General features: G+C 48.9%; 1 protein-coding gene across 1 annotated transcript; it reads left to right on the forward strand.

The window, feature by feature from the left end:
• The first annotated feature begins 266 nt into the window (after positions 1 to 266).
• Positions 267 to 8,227, forward strand: LOC121432404 (neurotensin receptor type 2-like). Its single transcript, XM_041630361.1, is given in 5 exon segments — positions 267 to 890; positions 4,250 to 4,523; positions 6,034 to 6,124; positions 7,723 to 7,891; positions 7,893 to 8,227. Coding segments are annotated over 5 exon segments (1,374 nt in total). The 3' UTR covers positions 8,109 to 8,227.
• Positions 8,228 to 17,139: the final 8,912 nt, after the last annotated feature.

A 17,139-nucleotide genomic window follows, 5' to 3' on the forward strand; every position in this document is an offset into this window, starting at 1 on the left:
GGAAAGGGCACAGAGGGGTTTAAAAACTTGCCCATGAGTCACCCAGCTGATCAGTGATGCTATCCAGGCATACCCCCACAAAGAACCCCCTTTTTCCATCAACACATGCCGAGTGGAAGAGGGTTTCAGGTCTGTTGCTACTCTGGAACTCCTTTCAGGGGCGTGTCCTCCCAGCTCTGGAGGTTCCCAGGAAGGAGGTTCACCGGGCAGCTAGCCCAGGCTCTGGGCAGTGAGAGGGAGGGAGCCCAGGCCACCGCGAGACAGTGATGGAGACCAGCAGCCCGCGGCCCCCAAGGCCCAGCCCCAGCGCAGGGTTGAGCCTGGACGCAAGGCTGGGCGTGGACACGCGCCTCTGGGCGAAGGTATTGTTCACAGCGCTCTACTCGCTCATCTTCGCGCTGGGCACTGCGGGCAATGCGCTGTCCGTGCACGTGGTGCTGAAGGCACGGGCGGGTCGCCCCGGACGCCTGCGCTACCACGTGCTCAGCCTGGCGCTGTCTGCGCTGTTGCTGCTACTGGTCAGCGTTCCCATGGAACTCTACAACTTTGTGTGGTCCCACTACCCCTGGGTCTTCGGCGATCTGGGCTGTCGTGGCTACTACTTCGTGCGGGAGCTGTGCGCCTATGCCACGGTACTGAGCGTAGCCAGCCTGAGCGCAGAGCGCTGCCTGGCTGTGTGCCAGCCGCTGCGTGCCCGCCGCCTGCTCACTCCGCGCCGCACCCGCCGCCTGCTGTCCCTGGTTTGGGTCGCCTCACTGGGCCTTGCCCTGCCCATGGCGGTGATCATGGGACAGAAGCACGAAGTGGAGGGGGCCAATGGGGAGCCCGAGCCCGCCTCGCGTGTGTGCACGGTAATGGTGAGCCGCGCCACACTTCAGGTCTTCATCCAGGTAAGGGGGACCCACATTTGAAGGGGAGAACCTACTCCCTAAAGTTGTCCTCTGTCCTACACACACACACACACACACACACACACACACACACACTTTTTTTTTCCAAGGAACCATAAAGTGAGCCCGTGAAATGCACATTTTTTTGTCCCATTAGACTCTGCACCTATTCCACTCCAAACCATGTAGCTCTGGAGTGGGCCTCTCAGAAATCGAGGGGGGGGGGCGTTTTTCTGTTCCTGTCTTCTGGGAGCTGATGGGGTTTCTGGCCTCTCTTCCTGCCCCTTCCTGTCCCGTGAGCATCCCCCCTGCCCTGCCCTTGCACCTTGCACTGCTATTTTCCCTAGTTCTGCCTGGCCCCTCTCTCTCTGGCATTTAGTTCAATAAGTCTTTCTTTGCTCCCTCCCTCCCCAACCCTTCTTAACCCCAGAAGTGAGCAATATTTTTGCCTCTGTCTGAAAGGGGAAGGCTCCCAAGACCTCTCCTCTCCTGCCCCCTCCCCTAGTCTGTGATCCACTCCCAGGGATTTGCAGTGTTTTTTTTTTTAAAGCAAGTCTTACCTTCCCAAGTACTTGGTCCAGTGGTCCTTGTAACCCAGGGCCCTCTGAGATTTCCCTTCACTGTCCAAATGAGCCTGAGTGGAACACACACTGATGTAGTGAGAGCCACCAACGCAGCCACTCCAGCATCCTTCCCAGACACACTGGTGTAGTGAGAGACACCAATGCAGCCACTCCAGCATCCTTCCCAGACACACTGGTGTAGTGAGAGACACCAAAGCAGCCACTCCAGCGTCCTTCCCAGACACTGGTGTAGTGAGAGACACCAAAGCAGCCACTCCAGCATCCTTCCCAGACATACTGGTGTAGTGAGAGACACCAATGCAGCCACTCCAGCATCCTTCCCAGACACACTGGTGTAGTGAGAGGCACTAACGCAGCCACTCCAGCATCCTTCCCAGACACACTGGTGTAGTGAGAGACACCAATGCAACCACTCCAGCATCCTTCCCAGACACACTGGTGTAGTGAAAGACACCAAAGCAGCCACTCCAGCATCCTTCCCAGACATCCAAAGGACCAAACACAGTGTGGCCAGCACCCCTTCACTGCCCAAGAGCATGCAGAGGATGCCAGCCAGTGAATCAGGACACATACGAGATTCGAGGGCTGCACAGACAGCTGGACCATCGTCCCTCTGCACTGCATTGCTGGCCAGGTGTAGACTGTAATCTTGGGGGAACTGCTGAGATGTTCAGGTCCTTGTGTCCCAGAACAATGAGTTGGACCAGGGGCACACTTGTGGGTTTATGGTGGGGGGGAAAGCACTTCCAAGATTGGAGTGGACATAGAGCAGGGGAGAAGGGTTAGAAGCTCAAGGTCCCTCAACCAGGAGAGTGGAGTGGTGGCGACCTTTTATGGGTCAATTGCATAGCACCTGCCTTCTTCCATATTTGCAATCCATGGATTTTTCAATTGCATGCTTTGTCTCTTACATGTATCCATTGGTAAGGATCATTTGCCTTTCTCTGTTATTGGTTTCTCTCTCTCTCCCACCCTATTCTCCTGCCTCAGTACAATGCTGCAGGCTTGACATAAGGTTCCCTCTGTTCCCCTTCACCACCCTGTGTGTGTCAGCTGGGTCTGGTGGGTAGGGAGAGAGGACACATGTGACCTTCCTTTTCACCCAAGAGGGATGGGGAGGAAGCATAAGAGGGGCCAATTGTTAAATTGTGCCCATGTTAAACTGTGTTCTATGGGGCTGCTTTATCCCTATCAGGTCCAAATTTCCCTCCAGGAGAAAAGAGAAGCAAATGCCGATAATGGTCTGCTTGTAATGGATTTGCTTTTAAAAGTTTGGCATTTAAAACATTGTGTCTATTTCTAGCACTGAGTTCAGCCACTATAGGGGAGGTAAGGGATGGAGGGAAGCTGAAGGGTTCTGCTCAAGATGCTGCTGCAAGCCATGCAGACACAAGAAGAAACTTCAGCCTACAGAAAGATGCAGGACAAGAATGGCAGGGAGCAATGGCACCCTGAGTCAGAATGAAGGGCGTGCTGGCTCCCAGGAGGACCTTCTTCTGTTCTTTGTCCCTGCTTTGGTCCTAATTCAGAAAGGGATGTTTGCCTGTCCGTGGGCAGTATTCACATGCCCGAGTTTGCCTGAATGCCAAAATCATGGCGCCAGTATCATGAGATCATTAAATGTGACCCTGTGGAAGTGTAGGGATACAGCACAGCAGGTCCTCAACCCGTGTCCCCCCAACTTTCTGTCCCCACTTATGCTCTAGAGGGCTGTTCTCCAGTTTTCCTTCTCACCGAAGCATCCAGCCTGGACCACTGTGCAGCCTTTGTTCCCCACCCATGCCTCATGAAATCTCCCCATAAACATATGGTTGACGGGTGGAGGACCCACAGGCCACCCCTCTGCTGTCTTTGCCCGGGGTATCTCCGGGGGTCCCACTTCGCTTTGAGCCCCCATGGTGCCCCGCCCCGCATGGATTCTGTTTTGTCGCATGGCTCTGTGTGTCACTGCAGCTGCTCTTCCTGGACAAACTGAACCTCCGCTTGCCACAGCCTTCTGTGTGCCAACCTCCAAGACTGTGATTATGGACTGTGATTTTTAAAATGGATTCCCTTTATTTTTTCATCATATGTCTATGTCTGGGTGTAAGGGTTTGTTCACAATGAGTGCAGGTGCCTGCAGAGGCCAGAAGACATCCGATTTCCTCAAGCCAGAATTACAGGTTGTTGTGACCTGCCCAACATGGATGTTGGGAACAGAACTCTGGTCCTCTGCCAGAGCAGCAAGTGTTATGAACCACTGAACTCTCCAGCCCATGAAATGTTACTTTTTTGTTTATATGTTTTTCGAGACAGGGTTTTTCTCTATAGCCCTGGCTTTCCTGGAACTTGTTCTGAGAGCGGGCTGACTTCGAACTCACAGAGATTCACCTGCCTCTTTCTCCCGAATGCTGGGATTAAAGGTTGCACTGCCATGGCTTCGCTTGTGGACTGTGGTTTTAAAATAAAGGTAACCAGCCAATGGGAACCATTTGAAGATCCTGTTCGAACAGAAAGACTGCGGAGTAGGCTGGGGCACTCAGAGGCCTGAAGACAGTGACTGAGGAGGTCAAGCATCTAATGATGTAATTAGTTTCTGCCTCCTATCCACAGGGAAGATGGGTTCTCTGTGGCCTTGGGCTTGTACTGTAGCGGCACAGTTCTGAGCCTTTCCTTAGCTTTACCTTCCAGGCCTTTCTGTCCCCACTTCTGCTGATGCAGATTCTGAGTTTGGAGCCAACCTGATGGCCAGAGCCACAGGCACTGCCCCCGTGACGCTTGGCATTACCTTCACAGGTGAATGTGCTGGTGTCCTTTGTGCTTCCCTTGGCACTCACCGCCTTCCTGAACGGGGTCACTGTCAACCACTTGATGGCCCTCTACTCCCAGGTACCATCAGCCTCTGCCCCAGTCAACTCAATCCCCAGCCGCCTGGAGCTCTTGAGTGAGGAAGGCCTCCTGGGTGTCATCGCATGGAGAAAGACCCTATCCCTGGGGGTCCAAGCCAGCCTGCTGAGACACAAGGATACCAGCCAGATCCGCAGCCTCCAGCACAGCGCCCAGGTTCTCAGTTAAGTACTCCATCACAACACTCCCCTGAAGGAGAGGAGCCTGGGGAATCAGGGCTGCCACTATCAGTCCCTGGCGGGATGAGCTTGGCAAGCTATTTTCCTTCTCTAGGTCTCCTTTGCCCTGTTCCTCGGAGGAGCTGGATGTTCATCCATAGCATTCCCTCACAAACACATTGGGGTCATTAAAAGAAAGAAGTGGAGTTCTAAATGAAAGTACAGATCTGTCCAGGGAGTAGCTTACCCAGGACACAGGCAGAGACCTGGCTCTGTCTCAGAAAGTGGGTGTGTGTGACAAGACCAGGCGGAGCTCCAGTGGAGGACTTCAGTCTGGCGATTGTGGACGCTCAGACTGGCTGGGTCCCCAAACCCCATTTCCTCTCTAACACATCTGTTTACTTGCCTGCCTTTGGTAAGGATCGGGAACAATCTGGCCTTGTAAGGGACATTTTAAAAGGCACCGGAAAACAGGATCTCTCCGTGCAACCATCATGCCCTAGTTGAAATCTGGGCCCTAGCTGAATTCTGGAAGGATCCGATGAGATGGGCCTGTGCTCTCTGCAACATCACAGTCTCGTGGGAAAAGATGTTAAGAGCTGAGTGCACAGTGAGGTGATGATTGGCACAAAGTCAGCCGGCTGGGAATAGCTAGCCCTAAGCTGGGAGTGTGTTCCAGTATGCATCAGGCTTCAGTCTACAGCTACTGGGCGGAAGTTCCAAGAGCCAATGTCTAGCAGATCTGTTCCTTTCACATTTCCTTAGCGTATGGACTAAATAATGCTCCCAAACTTCAGAGTGTATGGCAATGATATGGGACATTGCAAAAAGCCAGAGCGTAGGGCCCAGCCAGGAGTTTCCAACCAACGAGGTCTTAAGTGGGGTGACGACGATTCTGTATTTGGACCAGGATACTAGTCAGTGCCGCCACTACTGCTGCTGCTGCTGCTGGCTGTTGCTGCGGGGGGGCCCACACTGGGTTATACCTGGGTGGCTGCTCATGAGAGGAGGAGGAAAAGTTGTCAGAGTCCAGTGGGGAGGACTTTCACAGGTGGCAATAATGGAGACAAGGAAGAGAGAGAGTGAACAGTTGCTGGGAAAGAGCCCATTGAAAGCAAAGTGAGGAAGGATAAAAAACTAAGAATGTTCTGGTCTCTGGCCTGATGATGGTACCACCATCCGTCCAGCCAGAAGGAGGAGTTCCGGGACGAGCTTTGCAGGGTACAAAAGGCATTTGCAGCATGTTGCCCAGGCACGCAGGTGGGACTATCTCGCTCTGAGTTGGGAGTGTATTCCAGCAGTCAATGGAAGATTCTGGAAGCATGTTGTGTCCAAGGACAGGGCAAGTTCATATCCAGTAACTTAAAGTTCTCTTCCCATCCTTTGGCTCCAGGAAGAGGTCATGGGAATTGCTGTTGTCACCTTGGGCACCTTCCTCCCTGGACGATGATGTAACTGAGAACGTGTTTACTTTCTGTCTGCTATGTCCCCTCTCTCTCTTCCACTGTCCTGCAGGAGCCATTGTGGCTGTGTATGTCATCTGCTGGCTGCCGTACCATGTCCGCAGGCTCATGTACTGCTACATCCCTGATGACGGGTGGACTGAGTAAGTGGACTGAGGCTGTCTGGTCACTGAGCAGGGACTGTTGGGCGGGCTGGAGCCGGGCAATGGATCCTCAGCTGCTAAGGTTTCAGGATTTCTGACCTATAGTCTATTATTTGGTCCTGCTCAGGTTCTCAAAATCTTCCATCTGGAGGTGGGGAACAAGGCATTGTGGGGGTCTTCTGTTTGTTTTTAAATAACTTTATTTCATGTGCACTGGTGTTTTCGCCTGCATATATATCTGTGTAAGGGCATTGGATACCCTGGAACTGGAGTTACAAACACTTGTGAGTTGCCATGTGGGTGCTGGGAACTGAACCCGGGTCCTCTGGAAGAGCAGTCAGTGCTGTTAACTGCTGAGCCATCTCTCCAGCACTGTTCATTTGTCTTCAGACCAAGTCTTGCTCTAATATCTCAACTGACCTAGTATTCTCTTAGTAGCCAAGCACAATAATCCTCCTGCCTCAGTCTCCCAAGGACTGGAGTAAGAGGCTTATGTCATGCCTGTCGGGATCAGGGTACCCTCTGAAAACATCCCTGACCTGGTAAGGCCATGGGTATGACAGGCTTCATGGATAGTTGGGCTATAAGCATCTTGACACCAGAACAGACCAATGCTTCCAGCCCAGGAAGGGAGGTAAAGGCCATGTTATTACAAGGAGAAAGAGAAAGACACAACATAGTTTCGTGATCTAATAAAAACTGTGTGGAGAATAGGATGTGAATCCTCTTTTATTAAAGTTAAAGAAGAGAAAAATCATGGGTTAGAAATACAGCTCAGCTGGTAGAGTTATTGCCTAGCAACCACAAAGCCCTAAGTTACGGTTTCTGTTGCTATGAAGACACCAGGACCATGGCGACTCTTATAAAGAAAAACACTTAATTGGGGCTGGCTTACAGTTCAGAAGTTTAGTTCGTTATCATTGTGTTTGGAGGCATGGTGGTGTGCAGGTAGACATGGTGCTGGGAAAGGAGCTGAGAGTAGTAAAGATAAAGAGAGCTTCATCTTTATCTGCAGGTGACAGGAAGTGAACTGGGGTACTAGGTGTGGCCTGAGCAGATATGAGACCCCCCCCCCCGCAGGCCAACAAGGACATGTCTATTGCAACAAACCCACAGGTCCTAATAGTGCTAATCCCTATGAGCCTAGGAGGGCCGATTACATTCAAACATCACAAGGAGCATATGCCAAGCTCTTACCACTGCCGAGGAGTTCTGCCACAGGGAGCACAACTTCTGAAAAACTAACCAAAAACTTCCCTTGTGAGTAAAGCCACATCTCCTTGACCATACCACGAAGTGCAGGGTTCCCAGCATCTCACTGACCTGGGCGGATAGCCTCTGTCCTCAGGGGAGCCATCTGCCACATAGGTGGTCAATAATTATAAGCAGGGATTATCACCACAGAGCCTGGCTGAACTGCCCCAGGGAATGGCAGCGATAGGAATTTGTACTCTCCGCACTGAGTACAAATCAGTACACATCAGCAGAAAGACCTTCCTTGCTGACCCGGCACTATGGAGGGGACAGGAACTCGACAGCAGGACTCGCAGGCACTGTGATGATGTCACAGTCTCTAAACTCCTGGGTTTCCCTTCCAGCACACTCTACAATTTCTATCACTACTTCCACATGGCGACCAACACGCTCTTCTATGTCAGCTCGGCAGTGACCCCGGTTCTCTACAACGCTGTGTCTTCCTCCTTCAGGAAGCTCTTCCTGGAATCCCTCAGCTCTCCGTGTGGTGAACAGCGTTCCCTGGTGCCCTTACACCAAGAAGCCCCAGAGTCACCCCCTAGTACATACAGTTTCCGGCTTTGGGGATCGCCAAGAAACCCCAGCCTGGGTGAAATACAAGTATGAAGAGAATAACAATGACTGCCTGGGACATGCTCATCAGACATGCCACGCCATCACTAACAATCCAGGTGGACCTCCTGACCCAGCTCAGTCATTGAGCAGTGCCTACTGCAGGCAAGCCACATAACACCCACTACCCTCAGCTTCCCACCTGTGCTACCGAGTTAAATAGGAACCGTTGCCTAGTGATGAAGGTGTCCAGTGCCAGGCCTGGTACATAGCCAATACTCAATAAATTTAGCTGGTGCTAAACTTTTTTTCTCTCTCTCTCTCTGTATGTATATATGTGTGCGTGTGTGTCGGCGTGTGCGTGTGAACACACATGTGTATGCACATTCATGTTTGTGTATCTTATGTGGTCTTGTGTGTCCATGTGCTCATGTATGTAGAGGCCAGAGATCAACCATTGTCTTAGGGTTTCTATTGCTGTGAAGAGACACCATGATCATGGCAACTCTTACAAAGGACAGCATTTAATTGGGGCTGGCTTACAGTTCAGAGGTTTAGTCCATTATCATCATGATGGGAAGCATGGTGGCATGCAGGCAGACATGGTGCTGGAGAGGTAGCTGAGAGTTCTACATCTGGATCATCAGGCAGCAGGAAGAGAGTGACGCTGGGCCTGACTCGAGCATTTGAAACCTCAAAACCCACCCCCCAGTGACACACTTCCTCCAACAAGGTCATATGTCCTAATCCTTTCAAATAATGCCATTTTCATTCAAACCACCACAAACATCCACCTTGTTTTTGAGACACAGTCTCTTCCAGGACTTGAATTCACCAAACATGTTAGACTAGCCGAACAGAGTCCAAGTGTCCTGTCGCTGTCTCCCTGGCACTAGGATTCTAAGTGTATGCCACTACCACACCCATGCGTGTTTAAAAAGCATGAATTATGGTATTTGTTTTAGGATTTCTTTCTCTTTTTCTCAAGACAAGGTTTCTCTGTGTAGCTTTGGCGCAAACTAGACCAGCCCCCCCACCCCACCTCATCTTGCTTCAGTTTCTGGCAGACAATCCTAAATATTCTGTGCTTGAAGATCTCTCACTCCCGCCTAGACCTCCTTGTCCCATGATCTGGGCGTGCTTGTGTTCCTCAGGGGGCATGCCACTTAGGGCTACCTTCACTCTAGGACAGTGGTTCTCAACCTTCCTAATGCTCAAACCAATTAATACAGTTCCTCATGTTGTGGTGACCCCCAACCATAAAATTATTTTCATTGCTACTTCGTAGCTGTAATTTTGTTATTGTTGTGAATCATACTGTAAATATCTGTGTCTTCTGACAGTCTTAGGTGACCCCTGTGAAAGGGCTGCTCTAGTGTAATCTTAACCAGTTTACATAGTAAGGATCTATTTCCAAATGAGGCCAGAGTCCTGAGATGTTGAGGGTTAGGACCAAAAAGTCGTTGCGGGGTCCAATACCTCTTTTGAAGATCACAAAAACCCCCACCTGGGAGGGCAGGCAGGCCTGCACCTCTGGATAAAGGTTACTGTTGAACAGGGACAGGCACAAGCATGACCCCAGTCCCCAGAAAGAATACAAGAGCTTGCCAGAGTTTAATGAAGAAAGAGAGAAACTGGGGCAGTGTATTTGGGGAATGACAAATTCACTCACAGGATCCTTGTTTCTTCCCTGGGCACAAAAGCCTTTCCAACTGCTTTGCCCATTAAGATGCTAATCTTTTCTGCTCTGGGACATCTGCCCAGACAAGCAGATTGAAAAAGAAATGAGATCAGTTGTTGCTGGAGGCCGCCTTGGTTCATGGTCCTCCCTCAAATAAAAGCTGTCTGTAGAAGCTGAAGACAGGTCGAATGTTTTCAGTGTAAATTTCTGAATGAAAAGAGATTAATAAACTCGGAACCCCAGGTGTAAAATCCAGTGGGTTTGGTACCAACTCGTGTTTGTTATAGACTCATGTCCAATATGCAGCCCAAGTGGGCTTCCAGTGAAAAGATATGGGACCAATACATTTATCCAGTACAGAGCGAGAAGCCGACAGTACCTTCCACTCTGTGAAGTGGCGGGAGTAGGTTAAGATGGGAAGCTGCCAAATGTTGACAGGGATGTTACTCTGTTCGAAGGTCTACTCTTTCCTCACCTAACAGCAGTGCAGTCTTAGGTCACTTAGTCTCTTTGTTAAAATGGTCCCAATGACATCTACTTCAGAGTACTGCTGCATTAATAGGATGGCATAATGGTTAGCCGAGACTCAGTGGTGTTTGCTGACCTTGGGATTTACTCTTTGGCTAACACATGTCCTGGGGAGCTGAGTCCAAGGATCCTGGTTTTTGTCGTTGCTCTACACACCCCAAGACATGATTCTGTAAGAACCCCAACTTACCTACTCTTACAAACTCCAAGTCTCCAGTATCTCTCATCTCTCATCATGATATTCTCTACACTGATGAAAGCATTTGGGTAGCCTTTCTCTTTAGGGACCACACGTATCAGAAAGGCCTGTGCGAGCCCAGATGACGAGAAACAGAGAATGAAGCTCTAAAGTCAGGAGCTAGAGCAGTGGTCCTCAACTGGTGGGTCATGACCCCTTTGGGGAAATCAAATGATCCTTTCACAGGGTTGCAGATATCCTGCATATCAAGTGCTTACATTACAATTCATAACAGTAGCAAAATTACAGTTAGGAAGTAGCAACGAAAATAATTTTATGGCTGAGGGTCACCACAACGTGAGGGACTGACTATATTAAAGGGTTGCAGCCTTAGGAAAGTTGAGAACCACTAAGGTAGAGAATTCTGGGTCACCATGTCACTTACTCATGAAGACCCATCAAGCATATAAGCACCAGGCCCTGGTGACCCCAGGTGAGTTGAACTCAGGTCATGGTGAAGTTTGTGTTTGTGATGGAGCATTACATAGGGGTTTAAGGGTATTCTAACTGGTTAGATTTGAACCCGAGGATAACTTATCCTGGCTTAGGATAATTAAGGGTCTCAACCAGCTGCGTATCCTGGCAAGGATTCTTCTGGATCTTGGAGTGCTCCCTAAGTGAAGAAATTGGACATATAACAGTTGGTTGTGTTGAGTGTGGCTTCTGTACAAAATGACATGTGGCCAAGAGTCTATAACACCACCTCTCCTATCAGAATGTCGGTAGAATGTGAAGAACTCAAGATATCAGGAAAAACCGTGTGGTGGAGACTAAAAACCTTAGAACCTCACTAACTCCACAGCTACTAAAGATTTTTTAGCAAATAGTTGGCACATGCTCCGTTACTGATATAGCAAACTAAGTCTTCCAGTTCAGAACAAGTGGAGGGGTTCAGTTCGTAGAGTGCTTTACCCAGCATGCAGGAAGCCCGGGTTTGGTCCCCAGCATCTTATTACATAGGCATGATGGTACATATAATTCCAACTCCCAGAGGCATAGGCAGGGGGATTACTGTAAATTCATGGTCAGCCTGAACAACCTAGTAAATTCAAGGCTGACTAGAGCTACATAGCGAAACCCTATCTCTAAACCAAAACAAACAAAAATCAGAAGTTGGGGCTATTGGGATTCTTGGTGCTAGAATGTAGATGGGAGATTTTCTCGTGGCACCTCTGCCCCCTTGTTTGTTCCTTCTTTAGGAGAGTTCAGAGAGAAGCTGGTAGGAATAATAACCCAAAAGAGCAGATTTCAATCCTGCCTAGAAAAGAGACCAGGAGCAGTATGTAGCAACCAGCCCTGCCCCTGGGAAAGAGGTAGTCTCCCAAATGGACAAAGAGCAAAGTCAAGGGGAAGCTTTGCCAATTAGAGAAACTGAACTGGTCAGACTTTTCTTTAATCTATGACTCCAGAGAATGACCCCGGGCACAGAAGCCTGGGGAAGGGTGCAGAGCATGCTGCACATGGGGCTGGGACACACTCCCGAAGGTGACTGTGATCAGTTGTTGGTGACATGGCTTTCATACTTCACAAGGAAGCAAGGTGCCTCCACACCGGAAGTGAAGCATTACAAAGGAAGAAGTTGGGACCAAAAGATCTTGGAAGCAAGATGATGATGGAGGAACATACAGCAAGGACATGGAGTCATGGTTCGCTGATACACTTGGAAGCTCTTCTGGAAGAGGAGAGGAAAATAGAGAAACAAGACCTGGGAGGCATGGAAGAACAGTAGTGATAATAAGAAACCACAGGATTTTCTGAGTGAGAAGAGCAGGGACTTGGTAGGAAGTTTTAAAATGACCTGTATTTTTATTAATAATAATAATAATGACACAGATTAATGGAGTTCGGTACAACGATTCTTTTCCTATGTGTGAGAGTTATATGCACACCATGTGAGTGCAGTACCCAAGGATTCCAGAAGAGGGCATCATCTCCCGGAATGGGAGCAATAAACAGTTATGACTAGCCATGCAGTGTTAAACCTGGGTCCTCCAGAAGAGCAGCATGTGCTCCTAACCACTGGGGTGTCTCTCCAGCCCCTGCTGTGATATTTCAACCATTTATACAGCATACACTGGTCAGTTTGGGGTAATTAGCATTCCCCTCCATCACTGTTTGTTTTTAGACTTCGGGCTTCTCTGTTCTAGATCTTTATAATGGCACTTTATGTGATTGTATTTGTTACAGCCATCCTCCATGAGTTGGGGGGCAACATCGACCCCTCTCCTTTCTGCCTTCCCCACTCTCATTTTTTCCAGCATCTGGACATGACTTCTTCACATTCTGGATGACTTTCTTTGGCTTCCACGAATGACAGAACATAGTGGTGCTTGTCTTTCTGTGCCTGATCTACTGAAATGTTTGTTTGTTTGCTTGTTTACTTATTTTTGCAGCACTGGGGAATAAAGCCAGGGACTTGTGCATGCTGGGCAAGCGAAACCATCAGAGCTACATCCTCAGCCTTTCTGAGCATTTTAATATGAGAAATTATAGGAAAATCTGTGAAACACAAGAAGGGGCATTACTGAACACATGAAACTTCCTTTTACAAAAAAAATCACAAAATTCCATACAAGCATTATTATTATTATTATTATTTTGAGACAGGTTTTCTCTGTGTAGCTCTAGCTGTCCTGGAACTTATTGTGTAGAGCACGCTGGCCTCAAACTCAGAGATCTGCCTGCCTCTGCCACCAGAGTGCTGGGATTAAAGTTGTTCTCCACGTTCTGGATAATCCTGGAAAGGCGATTGAAAGATGAACCAACTCTAAGGAAAGCCCAGGGCAGAGAGAGGCAGACAGATGTGGACAGAGATCAAGTCCAGGCTGAGGTGCAAGACTGAGAGCCAGACAGATGTGGACAGAGATCAAGGCTGGGGTGCAAGGCTGAGAGCCAGACAGCTGTGGACAGATCAAGTCCGGGCTGCGGTGTAAGACTGAGAGCCAGACAGATGTGGACAGAGATCAAGGCTGGGGTGCAAGGCTGAGAGCCAGACAGATGTGGACAGATCAAGTCCGAGCTGGGGTGCAAAACTGACCTATACTGTGCCTCCTTGTGTGACTTTTTCTATGCAGGAGGAGAAGTTAAGATTTGCCAAGCACTTAGAACAGAGTGGGAACGTGTTATATAAATGGAAAGTAATAACTAGGTATTCCGTTAGATATGTGGAAATGAACACACGTCATTTACCTGGCACATAAAATCGGCAGGTCCCAAACATGGGGCTCATCTCTCTTGCCTCAAGGAGTCCAAAACAAGCAAATAGACAGACACTGGCAAGACAGATGTCTGGGGAAAAAACTCAAGAAATTTTAAAAAGTACTCCAATTGCCAAGGAAACATGAGGTCATATTAAGGACATTAAAACCGGCATTGAGTCTTTCGAGAGAAAGGAGACAGGCGAGGCAGGAAGTGTAACAGAGAAGATTATCAACGGCCAGGAGCACTTGAGAACGCGGAAGGAGGACGGTGACGGGTCTGGCCTCACCAGAACTGTGAAGGTAATTCTACAGAAACAATGTGAAGGTGGGCAGCTTCCCTGGGAGGCAGGCTCCACGGCCTCCACAGTTCCACAGCTGGGGAGCTATGGTTATAAACTACCTCCTTGAGTGTGAAAGGCTAAGGACTGTCAGTGAGCCGCAGCCGGTGGACCCATGACAGAAACGGCCAGGGCTGCCATCTTGCTAAGTGGGATGGTCGACACTACCAACCTGGTAGGAGCTAGAATCACACGGTTAACATTGTCAAATTCTAGGCGCATCTGCGAGGAGGATCCTACACTGGATTAGGCGAGGCCAGACTATCCACCCTAAATGTGAATGACAGATTCTAGGGGCTGGGGTTCCGTAATGAAAGGAAAGAGAGGAGCTGGCTGAGCATTGTCATTCATCTCTCTCTGGTTCCTGACTGCAAATGTCATGTGACCAACCGCCTCATGCATCTGCCACCACGCCTTCTCCATGATAGCCCACACCTTTAAACCATGAGCCCTGTAAACCCTGCCTTCCTTAAGTGGCTTCTGTTGGGTCTTTTCTACAGCAACAAGCAGAGCAGGTAACACACCAAGTTTCTCGACTTTGCGAGACGCTTGATATGGGAGCAAACAATCAGAATTGAATCTGTGAGACCACAGAAACTGTGGCCCAACAATTGGGCTCTGTCCAAACAGCAAGTGAATTCTGAGATCTCTGAAGTTTAACCCAGGCTGGGGGTGGGGGTCAGGGTGGGAGTGTCCTGGGTTATAGGTTCTTGTCATAGAACACCATCAAGAGGAGGAAGATGGCTGTTTATGGTCCTGGCTCCTTCCATTTCTTGGGGCCTCCCTCCTAACACAGCCACATCCTGGAGTCTCACACAGGTTTCAGAAGCATTGTCTAAAGGCAAACACTAAGCTGCAGTAAGCAGGAAAAACAAGAGCAAGCTTTTCACTAAGAATGTTCCATCTCCAAGAGATGACCTGTGTCAATCAGACTTCAGGGACAGGTCCTGTGGATTAGAGAGCCCCAGCTTCCAATGTTTCCTCTCCCTGATGGGCATGCTATGAACACCACCTTTAGTTTCTCCCTGCCTCCTGATTTTCTCTTCCCCACTGTCAGAGCCCTAACCTAGTTTACGGTATTTGCAGAGGAGGAGACGCTACATATAGCTTAGCATTTTCTACTCTCTCTACACCAGGAGCCCAGCTGCTCTGTCAGGCTGGAAAAAGGAAAATCAGTTTTCTCCACAACTGTCACTAGGTATCATCAGCGATTTGTATTTCTGACATTTCCTGCTGTATCTAGCTCGTAGCAGTGTCCCCAGGTCTGCAAGGCATTGTGGTCATTGTTACTCCCGGTAATCGCCAACAGAGGCACATAGTTTTATTCCCGAGACCTGTAGTTGAGTTTTATGCTTTGGGTAAACATTGTCATCTCACTTTTTTTCTGGTTTTAACCTTGTTTAAAGTTGCTCCGTGAGATCCGGCTCACTCTACACATCCCCACACAGCTTCCCTCTCCTCCCACTCTCTGGCATTAATGGTGTTAATTTCTGCAGTTCTCTTTTCTCTGATTCAGTGGCTCTCAACCTTCTTCACGCTGTGGCCCTCCAGTACAGCCCCTCACGTTGTGGTGACCCCCCAACCATAAAATTATTTTTGTTGCTACTTCATAACTGTAATTTTTCTGTCATAAAACATAATGTAAATATCCGATATTGAGGTTATCTGATACTGGACCCCGGTGAAGGGTTGTTCAACTCCCCCTCCAGGGTTCAAACTCCTGCTCTCATTTGCTTTGTGTTTGGTTTTCTATCATAGCAAAGGCGAAATAACTAACACAGTCAATCCTCACCTTCCACCTTGAGACGGGGTCTTCCATTGTCCCTACTATGTACGTCAGCCAGGAGCTTCAGGGGCTCTGTTCCCATCTCCTGTGTCCCTGAAGGATGTGTGCACCCACACCCAGCTTTACCTGAGTCCTGGGGTTCCAAACTCGGGTCCCCATGCTTGCACGGCAAGTACTGCACCCACTGAGCCATCTCCCCAGCTCTCTGTGGCACAGTTCATATTTTCTTTCCCAAAGTATACTGTCTTGCTATGAGATCTGAAGCAGGCAGTCCCAGGAAGACACTGGCTAAACTGTCTCCTTGAAACAACACCATCTGAACCCACCATACAAACCAGAAGTGCCTTATATGTTTTATTTATAAGACTGGAGCAGTCGAGAGTGTTAGTTTAAATTAACTAATAAAACAGGGGGAATGGCTTAGGGGCTGGCTATTTACAGGAGACGAACTAAATAAACTAGAGACCATCAGTTTTGTTCCAAATCAGGAATCATGACATTCACAAAGTGATTCTTTTATAAACATTGATCTAAATATTTTATACTTGTGTATTTTTTTTTCCATGGGGGAAAAAGTTGGCAGTAAATCTTTGGCATCAACTTGAACAGGTTTCTCCTTGGACCGTCACCATGCACAGTGCCCGTCCACCTCTAATGGGCCCAAGGATTGTGTTTTGAGTACGTTTTCAGCAACCTCAGTTTTCCGATAGCCGTGGGTCACTCCTAAAGCACTGTTGTCTAGAGGGAGCTGGACAGCGGTTTGAATTGTGCTTCTGGTTCTTGTCACAGCTTGCACTCTTTGCATGTTCATCTTTCAAATGAGAACAGTCATTCAGGGAGTAATATAAAGCGTACATAGAGATCGGCTGCCAGGGGGCGTCCTAATGCGTTGATCTAACCGCCCACCAGTAGGGGAAACACACATTTGCTTGCTTCTCTCTAGTCCCACTTTCTCTGGACAGGCTAGAGACTCTCTCTCTAAATGAACTAAGATGAATAAGAAAGCTCAGGCTGTCTCACTGAAAAGTGAACTTCGAAAAATTATAAATCTGGTCCTTACTGGTTTGTTGAGGTTTAAGATTCTCTCTCTCTCTCTCTCTCTCTCTCTCTGTGTGTGTGTGTGTGTGTGTGTGTGTGTATGTGCGCGCATGCACACAGGCCTGAGCACACACAGAAGTCAGAGGAGAGCACTGGGTCCCTCGGAGCTGGAATTACAGGCATTTGCAGAACACGTGGCTTGCAATCTATGTGCTGGGCTCCTAGCTCCAGTCCTCACGACTGCACAGCAAGCACACTTACACCGCTGAGCCATCTTCACTGTCTTGTACATAACTTTGGTTTTCATTATTTTTTTTTTATCATGTAAGCAATTTGTTCCTCTTTCCTTTGGAAGGGAAATCCTCAGTCCACTGCGACAATCCTAATTCCCTCCCTAAAG

The sequence above is a fragment of the Microtus oregoni genome, unplaced genomic scaffold, assembly GCF_018167655.1.
Source record: "Microtus oregoni isolate MIOR12 unplaced genomic scaffold, Mior012 000034F_ref0000314, whole genome shotgun sequence".
Taxonomy (NCBI): domain Eukaryota; kingdom Metazoa; phylum Chordata; class Mammalia; order Rodentia; family Cricetidae; genus Microtus; species Microtus oregoni.